Source organism: Gymnodraco acuticeps, unplaced genomic scaffold, assembly GCF_902827175.1.
Source record: "Gymnodraco acuticeps unplaced genomic scaffold, fGymAcu1.1, whole genome shotgun sequence".
NCBI classification, from domain to species: Eukaryota; Metazoa; Chordata; class Actinopteri; order Perciformes; family Bathydraconidae; genus Gymnodraco; species Gymnodraco acuticeps.
The window spans coordinates 4,648,873-4,662,264 of NW_022990023.1; the positions used below are offsets into that span (position 1 = coordinate 4,648,873).

Here is a 13,392-nt window from a genome sequence, read left to right on the forward strand (position 1 = left end):
ATCTCCCTGGGAGGCAGAACTCTCTCATTTAGACACACGCATGCAGAGGGTCTGTGAGCTGCCACCTGTGATTATGGTGCAGTTACATAACGAGGTTTACAGTCTGGATGTGTGAACCTTGTGATCTGCTGTTCCCCGGGCTTGCAGCATCACGCCGTCAAAGCGTTACATTATGCAGGGACGGGTACAGTACCTGTTGCCGACACAGAGAGAGAGGCGCTTTCAAAAGGACGCTTTGAGCTCCATTAGTTGACGTCCTCGGGCCAAACACAATAGCCTGGTGATGATCACACACGGGCTATTGCAAATCACCGTCAGAAGTCTGAAATCAGAGGCTGCCAGGGAGAAAGAATAGGAGCGCAGAGAGAGAAAAAGAGAGAGGGTTCCTGCACTGATGAGTTATCAGTGATTAAGCTGGGGCCGAGCCAGTGTGGCTGTATTTAGAAACGTCACACTCTTTCACCCCACACTCATGTTCATCTCTTTTAGCGTTTGACTGATGACTGGCTCTCTGAAAAGACGTGAGAAAAGGGGGAAGCAAGCACTCTGAGGATCATGTCACACCTGGAAGCTGTCAAGGGTAACGGTAATGTACTCAAGAGTGGTGGCGATGAAGACAAATCTGCAGCTTCCTCCCAACAACAACAAGAAGGCAACAGGCAGGGACACTGAGCGACACATCAAGACAATAGCGCTGTGTACCTTTGCAGTTTTCCCCAAAGATTTCAAATGTAGACCAGTGTTACGAATTACCTTTAATTAGAGGGCTGACTAATAGTGATTGGCATACTTCAGCTTCAATTCCTCTGACGCAGGACTCCTGGTGTGGCGAGGCGGCCATATTGTCAAACACTGAAGCACGAGAGCACCATATTCCTCCTCGGGTCAAATGTTATTGATAAGTCTTTGATGACAAGGGTGAAAAGCATCACTCTGCACCGGGACACAGCACCCAGCAGCATTATATATTCATACACACTGCACTGACGATAACAAGGTAAATAGATACATGACGATACGCCCCACTCATATCATAAACATTCTCACCTGTTGCTGTATGTTGCTTTTTTTCTAACGTATTTATTGAGCTGTAATCTTTGAAGTTAAATGTTGGGATAACAGAATTCATCTTAGAGTAAAAGTAGAGCAGAAGGGCTTGAAAGAGAGGTTTAAATTGTATGTGGGAAGCCATTGTAAAAGCCTTTTCTTGTTCGTCATGCTGCTTCCATTTACTTCTGATTAACATCTGATCAAATACAATGGTGGATTGTCTGCTTGTGTTTTCTGAATGATACGTCTGAGCATCAAGTGGCTGTCAACTGGTAGTGCCATGATGTGGGAGGGAGGGAGAGAGACAGCGAGAGAGAGAGAAAGAGAAAAAGAGAGGGAGGGAGGGAGGCTGCAAATGGCAGCGTCTGTGACACCGCTGGAGGGAGGGAGGGAGCGAAGAAATAGTCCGAGGGAGAAAGAGAGAGAGGGAGAGAGCAGTCCAACTAGATCAGATTGCAAAAGATTGATAGAGAGCTGTTCAGTTCATAACCAGTGAGAGAGTATTGTACAGTTTTATGGCAAATGTGAAGGACAGGACTTGATGTTGAAGGATGAGCAGAAGACTAGCTGAAGAAACTGCCTCAGAAGATGGAGATACAAAAACCTGTCATCATTTCAGTGGGATAATCCTCGCCTAACGCTTCCTACCTGTTTCCAGAAGAGGTGTCTCGGCCCGAGGTTCTGGTGAGATTCAGCCTGCGACACCACCTGGAAAGAGGAGAGGGACAAGAGATCAGGCAAGGATGAAGAAATTCAAAGGGGGTCTGTGTCTGGTGCTGAAGATGATGGAGTGGTTTTCTCCAGCGTTAGAGTAGCGCTCAGAGAAGCAGCAGCTGCGGCGGCAGGTGCAAAGAATGCCTCAGTTTGGTTAACAGGGACAACCGGGAGAGAAGAGAGCACCTTTAATCCTGCAGCCCGAGGAGGACAGGTGGAGATAAAAAGGTAAGAGAAGGACAGAAAACTTCACTACAAGTTGCAGCCTGATGGTGACGTCATTATTGCCTGATATCATAGATGTCGTTTTTAAAAGTAGCACTGGATGGCATTATACACTCAAACATTCACTTTTCCATTCCTTTTGAAATTAGACATCTAATTATATGGATTCATAAATGCATATATTTTGTAATTGTATCAGAAATAGCGTATACAATAAAAATTAAGGATTTACAATCAAATGTAAGTTATGTTATTCCCTAGAATTGAAAGCAAATGTATGAACTGCTAGGGTTATGTATTTATTTTGAATGTAAACATCACAAATGAAAGCTGAAAGTCTTTGCTGTATAGTGTTCATTTAATATCCACTGTGATGTAATACAGAAATAAAACAGTAAAAAATGTTACTTACTTATACATAAATATATTCACTACAGTATGGAGCTTTTAATGTATACGTGAATGAACACACTATTTTAAAAATATGCAGATCTGCCCAGATTTATAAACAGGATTAATCACCTTTCCATAATTCTAAATTATGCAGATTTATCCAGAGTCTAAAGCCAGATTAATCATCTTTAAATCCTATTCTTAGATTTTGAGATGGCCAATAATCTCTCAAAGGGTAAAAAAAACAAGTGAGCCAAGAACCAGAATACGTACAAGAAAGCAGACACAACAAAACTGAAAAGCCATCAGTCAAAACAAAGATGTCAACATTAAAATTTTGAGTCGAACACAAATCTAATATATGTCGTCACCAACAACTCTAAATCGTCTTGATCCATATCAGAGCTCGACAGCTTATAAATGCAATTGTTTCTTTCTATTGTAAACTAAATAATTGGTTTATTGAGAAGTTGCAGACACAATAAGCTTTTTTAGGATACCAATTTCAAATGTAGTCATTAGATTTGATAGACTTATTTATAGTGGAAATTAAATAAAAGAATCATTGGTTTTAGTCCTGGATGATGGTGAAACACGTCAAATAACAAACAAAGTCAAGGTAAACACTCTTTTCTGGATCTTCCCAATTCAAGTTCAACAAACACTCTCTGAATAAATGAACTGGTTACATTTAGAGCACTTTTTATTTGAGAGTGTTATATCATAGCATGTCATTTAGCATAATATAACAGAGGGCAGACATGAGCAGGTAGTAATGGATCAATGTGTTGCTTCAGGTACTGCTCTATTCTATCAGTGCATAAAGAAATCACTGATGTGTGAGGACAAAAGAGACAGAGGATGAAGAGAAAAATATTATGCAACAATGACCTCATCCTGTTTTTCATCTGAGTACAGTTTTGATTCACTTGTATTATCAAAAAGGGATATTTAGCACGCAGTGGGACACACTCAAAACATCAAATACAAACACACTGACAAAAAGGGTTCATTATAATATCAAAAACATGGACTATGCATCTTCTTGTAATACTGGTTAAGTAACATCTATCCTTTTTAAAAATAAATATATCCAAGTTAGTGAGTGTTAACCAACAGGTGTTGCTTTAAATTGGAAATCATAGAGTTCAGGTGTGATATGGCTGAGTCAGCTTTTGTGAATGGGTGCAAATAATAAAAAAAACGGATGAAAAAGCTCCCATGTGGGAATGATCAATGAATGGAAACCAGGTGTTTGAAGGGTGCAAAAGCTTCAGGTGCAGCAAAAAAGTGACAGATTTGGATCTCTATGCATATGGCAGCTGAGGGTGAATCAGTCCTTTATGAACACCTCTCTCTACCACTTCTCTCAACAACCACCTGAGATGGCCAACATAATCGAGTCTAACAGCCTCCAGGTCTGCGTCTTACTTATATGTCTCTTCGTTAGCAGTGAAACCACCAAAAGACAATTATTGCATAACATTTCAACACTGGGTGCTAGTTTGTAGAAGATACAGTCAATTAGACAATATCTTTGCATGGTGCGGTGGTGTTACTTTTTATAGGAAAATACCTGAAGGTCACTTGAGACGAGACGAGTTCCGTGTGGTGAGCTATAGGAAAATACAATGACACCTGAGCCGCAGCTCTTCCTTTACAATGGCCTTGGGAGGTGGGCCGGGATGCTAGCGGTTGAGCTCAGTTTCCTGCTTGCTTGTCTTGAGATGAAGTGCCCCCCTCCCACTACACCTCATTGTTCCTCCAAATTCCCTCCATTCTTTTTAACATCCAATTATTCATTCTATTCACCGTAATCAGCTGCGAGCTTATCGTCTCCCTTAGTAGCTCCTCTATAAACTCCACGAGAACACACACAGCAGACAAGGTCACTAAAGGTTATTCATGAAATGATTGGCTGGGGTGGAAGTCACTGACCTTGTCCTGCCTTATTAATCAAAGATGCATATGTATCCTAAACAGGATTGGAATCTGCTAACCCTTTCACAAGCATTAACATGCCTCTCAATACAAAGACTATATCTGCACACATGTGACAACAGCAGTTGTCTAGTTGTTTTTGCATTAAATTAAGAGGTGCATTTAAATTGATAAAAACACCACTAAAGCAGCTGTATATGTTCCAGAAATGTTTAACTTGACTACCAGCTTCTCAATGACATATGAGCCCGACCTGTTATTACTGTTATATGGCTAAAGAAATACCAATTGCCCTTTTAACTTCTAATTCATTTAAATGAAGGTAATTCAGATTCATAGCCATTCGGCTGTCACTAGCAGTTGCTTAATCTAGTGTCGAGCGTTTTGGCACAGTTAAGACTAATGTCAAATCAAAGTCAAAGGGTTAGTGAGAAAGATTAATCTTTAAGTACCATGTCCACTCAATCCTTACATGTACAACCTCTCAATCTGATATAAGAGCTTCTCGTGTAGCTACAGCGAAGGCTTGCTTCATGTGGTGAAACTCTAAGGCACTTGTCTGATGGCTCCAAAGACGTAGGGAGGGTTTTCACTTTCATTTGACCAACTCACTGGACACCTGACACTGACGACTGCAGTAAGATATGGAGAGGCCGATCAGATCATGTGTGTACTGTAGAGAGCACGATGTATAATGTGAAATGCTAAGCCGATGATCAGGCAAAAGATTTTTCTGTAACATAGTGGGTGTGATTATGCCGTCATAGAGCAAAGACCACCTGCCGCTACACAGGTGAGCCAATGAGGAGCAAACACCTCATTAAAGTGTCTGTATAAAAGTCAGATGCTATATAGAACTCAAAAGATGAGACCATCCAGCTTGGTTAACAGATTTACACGTGTGAGATGAGTGGAAGGATTACTATTTTTAGCTGTAACAGCTGTGCTCTTTAGGGAATGCAGTGTAAAAAGGCAAAAAAAGAGCCTTTGGAAGTATAACAAAAGGATATAACATTTAGCTACAGGATGTAGTTTTGATACAGGTGTTTGTACCCCAAAGGGACAATTTTAGGATTGTGCATGATGAGGTAATCTAGTAATCGGGAGAACATTCGCGTGAAAGAGTGTGAGTAGAGGAAGGGGATAGGTGAGTGTGTGGCAGACAGCAGGGCACCCGGGATTTGGGAACGTACATGAGTGAACTGTAAATTCTTCAGGGCCCGAATCAGGCAAGCAGTCACAGAATGGATGTGGCCAGGCGATAAAAGCTGCCTGCACCCAGAGGGGCCTCAGTGCAGCCCCCAGGGGCAAAACTCCTTGACCCTGAGGCTGGATATCTAGCGCAGTGGCCAGGTTATCAGCTGTACAACCGAGACAATTATTTAACAGCATTTTGCATATTTAATATCTTCCAAACTCACAATTAAAAACATTATCTAGTATGCCGTTAGTGTAATCTTCAAAATGTATTCTATTCTTGTAAGATCAAAATCCAGTATGTAATTCCTAAAAATGTTATACAGGGCATTGCACAGGGGAGATATCTACTTGTATGGAGCACCCTGGGGAGATGCGATAAATTTACTGCATCCTCACAACATGATTAATAACACTGAACATTTTACAGAATGGGGTCAGATAAATAGTCCTTTGCTCTCCAACCCTGATCACAGCATCTGCAACTGCATGTACAGTGGCACACATACAAGTCCCAGAGGAGCGTATTGAAATACACAAACACATCCCCATCTACTTCCCTAACAAGGGTTTTTTAAAGAAAGCACAGAGTCCAGGTTGATGGATGTGTGATGATGACAAGTAGTGACTTACCTGAAGGTCAATTTTTTCATTACCTAATAATAAACATCTGTTGTAGATGACTTAGTTTGTCTCCTCTGCTAACCTTCTCCATCATTTGAGAGAGCAAAGCCCAGGAAATGCCATGTGGCAGAAGTGGATCTGCTATGAGGCCAGCTCTTCACTTATACAGCCGACATCAAAAGACACGAGGACCCTTCAGAGAGGGCCAATTGGATTTTGAGTCGTGATGTTTAAAGAGAGCAAGATGGCGAGGAGAAAGACTGTGAATGAACTGAAGTAACCACCATTATGGATAATAAACTACAACCCTGGGATAAGGGAACAAAATAATTCCCATAACAATATTGACAATACTGATGACTTTACTGTTACTGCTATCATCAACACCCTATTGTTTTTTATTATAATTTATTATGTAAGGATTAACTCATCAGAGGCTAAGCTACGTTTCAGTAATAAACAATAAATTGTAACGTTAAATAAATGGTCAAATAGTCAATCAAATCTAAATCAACTTAATTTAATGCAGATCTTTCAAGAATATCCTACATGAAAATAAAATGTTTTATTCAAATAAGTAGAAAATGTAAACAACTGTAGGTGATGATGGTGACTTGGTCATTTGGGCTCTTAAAGAGTTATTGATTGAAAAGATGAATTATATTATGTATGTTTTACAATGTTTTGCCACTCAAGCTTCAATGGTCGGTTCTTTTGTGATGTTTCATATAGAGGAATGGTTTTATTTGTCCGTTATGTCACAGGTAGACACTCACATTGTTTTGCTCTTCTGCCTTTCTCTACAGGGATTGGATCCCACCCAGCTCCCTTTCTTTGACTTACTAAAATGCAGCTCAGCCAGTAAACAATCTGCAAGGGGCCGCCTTTCTGCACGGACCCTGCATCTGGAGGCGTTGCCGATAGCATGAGTGTTGGACGGATAAACGGCTACAGCATTGTGTCATCCGAGGAAGAGGGCCTCCGCCTCTCTACCATGCATGGCATGAACGGCTTTGGCAATGGCAAGATCCACACACGGCGCAAGTGCCGCAACCGTTTTGTCAAAAAGAATGGCCAGTGCAATGTGCAGTTTGCCAATATGGAAGATAAGTCGCAGCGCTACATGGCTGACATCTTCACCACATGTGTCGATATTCGCTGGCGATGGATGCTGGTCGTCTTCACTCTTGTGTTTGTTCTCTCCTGGCTTGCCTTTGGTTTAGCCTTTTGGGTCATTGCTCTGCTACATGGAGATCTTGACAACCCCGCTGGAGATGATAACTTCACTCCATGTGTCCTACAGGTCAATGGATTTGTGGCAGCCTTTCTGTTCTCCATTGAAACACAGTCTACCATAGGGTATGGCTATCGCTGTGTCACTGAAGAGTGCCCGATGGCCGTCTTCATGGTGGTCTTCCAGTCCATAATGGGCTGCATCATTGACTGCTTCATGATTGGTGCAATCATGGCCAAGATGGCCAGGCCTAAGAAGCGAGCACAGACACTGTTGTTTAGCCACAATGCTCTCATTGCCATGCGGGATGGAAAGCTGTGCCTCATGTGGAGGGTAGGAAACCTCCGCAAAAGTCACATTGTAGAGGCCCATGTCAGGGCACAGCTGATCAAACCTCGGATCACTGATGAGGGGGAATACATTCCTCTGGACCAGATAGACATTAATGTGGGATTTGATAAAGGCCTGGATAGGATTTTCTTGGTTTCACCCATCACTATTCTCCATGAGATAGATGAGGAGAGCCCCCTATTTGGAATCAGCAAACAGGACTTGGAGACAGCGGACTTTGAAATTGTCGTCATCTTGGAGGGGATGGTTGAAGCGACGGCGATGACCACGCAAGCTCGAAGCTCCTACTTGGCCTCGGAAGTTCTTTGGGGTCACCGTTTTGAGCCTGTCTTGTTTGAGGAGAAGAACGTGTACAAGGTGGATTACTCTCACTTTCACAAAACCTACGAGGTACCGTCCACCCCCCGCTGCAGTGCCAAGGAAATGGTGGAGAACAAGTTCTTAGTCCCCAGCACAAACTCGTTCTGCTATGAAAACGAGCTTGCCTTCCTAAGCCGCGATGATGAGGAAGAGGAAGTAGGTGGTAGTAGCAGGCCGCTGGCAAACCTCAGTCCAGACAGAAACAGCCGACATGAGTTTGAACGCTTACAGGCCACCAGGGCGCTGGATCAAAGGTCATATCGAAGAGAGTCGGAAATATGACCCATACCCATTGACCTTGGCTCAACTTTAACCACGGGTAAAAATGCAGAACAATGCAAAGTGCCATAGGAAAAGCTGAATGCTGGAAAAGAAATATGGCGACACTAAAAGGTACTTAACTGGAAGAAATGGGGGAAATCAGAAGCACGCAGATAAGACAATTGTGGTAAGGAATGTCTACAATCAAGGAAAAGGCTAGGAGAAGACCTTCTTCCTGAATGGAAACTTGAATCTTTTTTCACATGGTCCCTTTGAGTTGAGCATGTTCAATGATCAAAAACTATTACGACAGAACCTAATAATCAAACCTTAGGTGTAAATAAATCGCTTAGGTAAGTTATGTTTTGTGTGCAGTATCATTGGTTCTATAAACACCTCTCAAAAGTACAAGTCATTATTTGAACTTCTTCTTGGGCATGAATAAAGGTGTAACAAGGTTTCTTTAAAGCTCTCCTCACATTGCTGTAGTTTGCTTGATGTGTGTTCAATGACACAAATAAGTGCATTGCAGCTTTTAGATGCAATGAGCCGTGATAGAAAAAACAGCGCCACTGAGAAAAACATAATTAAACACTTCATTAGTATCAGTGCGGTTCCAAAAATCGACCTATGTAGGGAGAGTGGGGCTTTATTGATTGCACTATGAAGAACATAAGAGTATGTTGGACAGAACTGACATTGTATAGAGATCAACTCTATAAATAACCTGTCAAAGCCTCATATCTTAAAAACAACAAGCCACCAACACCATGAGCGGCTGCACTGGTTTGCACAAACGCTGTCATGTACAATCATTAGTAATCAGGTCAAACTAAAGCACAAATGGTAGGACAGTCGTCTTAAATACACATTTTGTAGATCACAAAATATGTTTTTGCAAGGAAAGATTGCAAATCCAAGTTTCTGAAATGAAAAACATAATGGCGGCAATTTGTAACCCAACGAAGCAATACGCCATCAAAGGTCATTTTACTATTAAAATATGAAAATGTTGGTAGTTATTTCCAGTTTTCTTTCATTACATATGGAAATCAGACCGTAACAAACTGGCATAGATCGATTACAATGAATGGTTTTGTCCTCCTTAAAAAGGAATCTATGCATATAGTTAACAGTATCAGGGGCCAGAAATCCTTTAGGGTTTAGTGTGGAATTAAATTAAGTTATTACATTAAATCCATTTATTATGTTTATCCTGAAATTAAAAGAAGTATAAACTCTATTTCTAAGAATAGCTGTTGTGTTTATCAAAATCTATTTAAAGTCCAAACGTGTTAGCCAGCATTAGTTTGCCCTTCATTTCTATTCACTTTAAATCATCAGTGGTTGAATTTAAATGCTCTTTATATTGTTTCTATACCTGGGTTATAGATGATTGACAAAATATTATTGAAATATAATATAACAAATATATCGTATAAGGAATTAAATGAATGTGAGCGAGACTACGTTTGGCTAAAAACCTGTTATCACTGTCATTGCTTTCAAATTAGATTAACTTTAGCAACAGTTAAACACAAATATGTTACTCCTTATATTATTAATGTAATTTGGCGAGACGTTGCCAAGACGTTAATGCGATGACACTGGACCAAGGTCTGAATGGAAGCAATAACACTAAGCACAACTGTCTGAATTCATTTCATTTATTGTAATTCACTGAACATGAATGTGCATATTTCTGATTCTCAGATAACAATTTTAAGGCATGGCGTTAGGAGAATGATCCTGCATTCTTTCGTTTTTATTGTACTTGTATGCATATGATTTCTCAGATATGATACCAAAGTAAAGAGTGTAGCTTAGACTTACGTTTTGAAATGATTGTTCCCAAGGTTTTCTTCCAAAAACTGTTCAGACTGATCTTGAAAAATGGATAGTTATATATTCCAAAAAGCTCTTTGAGTGTCTATTTTAAAGCTGTTAGGAAATTCTGAAAAATATGGCATTAGTTCAAGCAAATCCCGGTTTAATTTAAAGTCAAAACCGGATCAATTAAACATTTAAGTTGTAGATATATATTCAATCATCAGCTATAACTATGTAGTTTAAGAGAAACAACTATAATGCATGACAACTTTTTTTCTTGGCATTTAAAATTGATCCCTTATTCTATATGCCAAGTCAGAAGTGTATCATTGAAACGGACAGGTTTATTAGTTTCTGTTTATCAAGTCCAGTTTATCTAATACCTCATGCCCCTGTGGAACACTTTCATTTAACTGACAAGAGATTACTAATGAGTAAAGAAGGGAATCTATAGGAAATGGTGAAAAACACAGAGGAGAACCAAACAATGGTTGTTATGTTGGTCACAATGACTAATATTTTCTTTATAGTAATTTAACCCGGTATTCTTGACTCTATGTTATATGTTGCTTTTTTTAGAAGATTGTGGGATGTAGTAAAATATATAAAGAGCATTTTTTGGCTAATAAGTGAGTGTTCTTTACCCATCCTTAAACATGTATTGTGCTCATTGCCTTCTGAGAAGGTAAGAAACACTGATGTGTGAAGACTGCACCTCCTCAGTGGTAAAAACAAAAAGCATTTTAACTGAATAATTCTTTCCAAGATTGTTTTTGCTTTGATGTTGCCCACCTGAGCCCTTAAATAAAAGAAACACACACATGTTTTAGCTAAATATAAAGGTTTATAGTGTAAAAAGCGTAGTCAAAATATAAAATGTATTAGGGAGCAGCCAGGCTGAACAAACCTGATTATTTTTATACAAAATTCTTTTTGATAGAGTACAGCAATCAATATGTATCTGTGTTTATCAGAGTACTACAATGAAATCTCTACTGAGAGACAAAAATATGATTCTTCTCTCACTTTTCAATAATTTAATTTCTGTAATGATTAAACAGGTAGGCTATTTCTCTTAAAGGGATGATTGGAACAACCTTTGACCTCTGTAGAAGTCTTCCTATGTCCAGCAAAATGTCTACTGGGCTTTTGATTTGAATTCAAAGTCATTTAAATTATTCAATTAAAAACTAACTGTGAAAAAAAAGCTGTTTTATCTTTTTTTGTTGTTGAGAGTGGTCCATCAGACATGTATCGGGCTGTATTGAAATGATTGAGCTGATGAATGAAGTGGTAATACATCACCATGGGGAGTGGGTTAAGAGAACAGATCAAGAATGAAGTCACTACAGTCGGAGGACTTCCTGGTCTTGGGCCAATTATTCAAGAAGGCTCATCAATTAATCACTGTGACTGTGACACACAAACAACAAGCGGCCAGAGGCCTTTTGGCCCCTCTGAACTGGGCAAGAGGCCAACGGTGTTTCAGGGCCGGTTCGGAGCTGGAGCTTGAAAAGCACCGGGTTTTCCTGTTCACACCGCAGCGGAGCAGCCTCTTAGCTCCGGAATCCGGTTCATTTAGAGCACCAACAAATTGTCCAGCAAAAGCACCGCATACGTCACGCTTACGTCGAGGCAGGGGCAGGGTCGGGATCAACTCCTGAACAACAACAAAAAGCCGGCGTTTTATCCAGTTTGTACACAACGATGGAGAAACTTAACAAGCAGCAGTGGACCACTGAAGAGACCAGCTACCTACTGGGAATCTGGTCTTCCGAAGAGGTGCAGAGGAAGCTGGAGCACAATCGGCCATTGTTGTTGTTGTCGGTGTGAGCTGTGAGGGGTTTCCGCGCGGTTTGGCTTCATGAAGCAGGCACGCAAACGGTTACGTCATGACGCGAACGATGACGCAATGACGCAGCACCAGTCGGACTCTGGGCAGTGTGAAAAGAGCCGGTGCTAAACCGAAGAACCGGTTCTGAACCTGAAAAGCTCTAGCACGGAGCTTGAACCGGAGTTGCGTTGGTGTGAATGAGGTATTTGTCAGATCAATGAAGTAACACAACACCTGGGAGATCATTATTATTCTACTACCTCAAAACAGAGGAAACCTTAATGTCTTTAAGTATTCTGTTTCGCTGTGGGCTTTCTCTCTGATCTTTCTCATGTTAAAGAAGGAGAACACAGGCGTAAATAATCAAATTAACGATGGCATTCAGTTTCAGGGTTACTTAATCTTAACCGCCTACTTGAATATTATTGTGTCTTAATGTTAATAGTAAAACATATGGTAAGTAAACGTGTCTTGTGTCTGTAAAAAGACCCTATTGCACATTATGGTTTTAAGTAAAAAAGACTTACACTTATTTCAATTCGGGATACGTTAGACTGAAACCAGGGACGATATTTTGACGGAAAAAAATCTAAAACAAAGATTTTTGCTCTGTAAGCATATATTTGGCTTTTCTGTACTGTTATTTTCCTGTTACCTGTAGTCCAACAAAACCTAAGCCCATATCATGGTCATTATCACTATTGATACAGTGATTTGGTCTTTAAAGGTGGGGTAGGTAAGTTTGAGAAACCGGCTCGAGATACACTTTTTGTTATATTCCATGGAATGCTCTTAACATCCCGATAGCAATGAATATCTTAAGTGCTTTGACAAAAAATCCATACAAAATGTCATCTGTGGAAGCCGTAGTACTGTAAAAAGCATGACCAATCATTTGAGCCGGCCCGGCTAAAATGATTGGATGGCCTACCTGCCTGTCAGCCTTCCATCTGTGCACATGCTGTGCACAAACTTATCTCGTGCCCTCATTGGTCATGTGCGCGTTCGTGTGTGTTGGAGGAGGGGCTCTGTAAGGAAGTAGCAGATTTCTTCCGCCTGTGTATTTTCAAATTCTAGCGCACTCGAGCTGGTTTCTCCAAAATTACCTACCCCACCTTTAAGTATAACATGTTATTAGATTTAAACATAGAAAATATCCTTAAAATACTTTTGAATGAAACATGTAGAATAGATTAAATGTACTTTTATACGAATTATCTATGATCAAATGTGTGGCATTTCTGCAACAGAGTACCTGAGCTAGCTACTACAATGGTGTCATTAGCAGCACCACAGAACAAAGGCTGACTGGTGATAAATAATCTCTTTGCACGAGACCCGTGGCCATCAGTTCTTTCTAAATAATTTAGGTTGGGGT

General features: G+C 40.4%; 1 protein-coding gene across 1 annotated transcript; it reads left to right on the forward strand.

The window, feature by feature from the left end:
* The first annotated feature begins 1,476 nt into the window (after positions 1-1,476).
* On the forward strand, positions 1,477-11,387 carry kcnj12a (potassium inwardly rectifying channel subfamily J member 12a). Its single transcript, XM_034214842.1, has 2 exons — positions 1,477-1,992; positions 6,951-11,387. The coding sequence occupies exon 2, from the start codon at positions 7,070-7,072 to the stop codon at positions 8,369-8,371; it is 1,302 nt and encodes a 433-aa protein (XP_034070733.1). The 5' UTR covers positions 1,477-1,992; positions 6,951-7,069; the 3' UTR covers positions 8,372-11,387.
* Positions 11,388-13,392: the final 2,005 nt, after the last annotated feature.

Coding starts and splice junctions, on each gene's coding strand:
- kcnj12a (XM_034214842.1), top strand. CDS start 7,070: ATGAGTGTTGGACGGATAAACGGCTACAGCATTGTGTCATCCGAGGAA.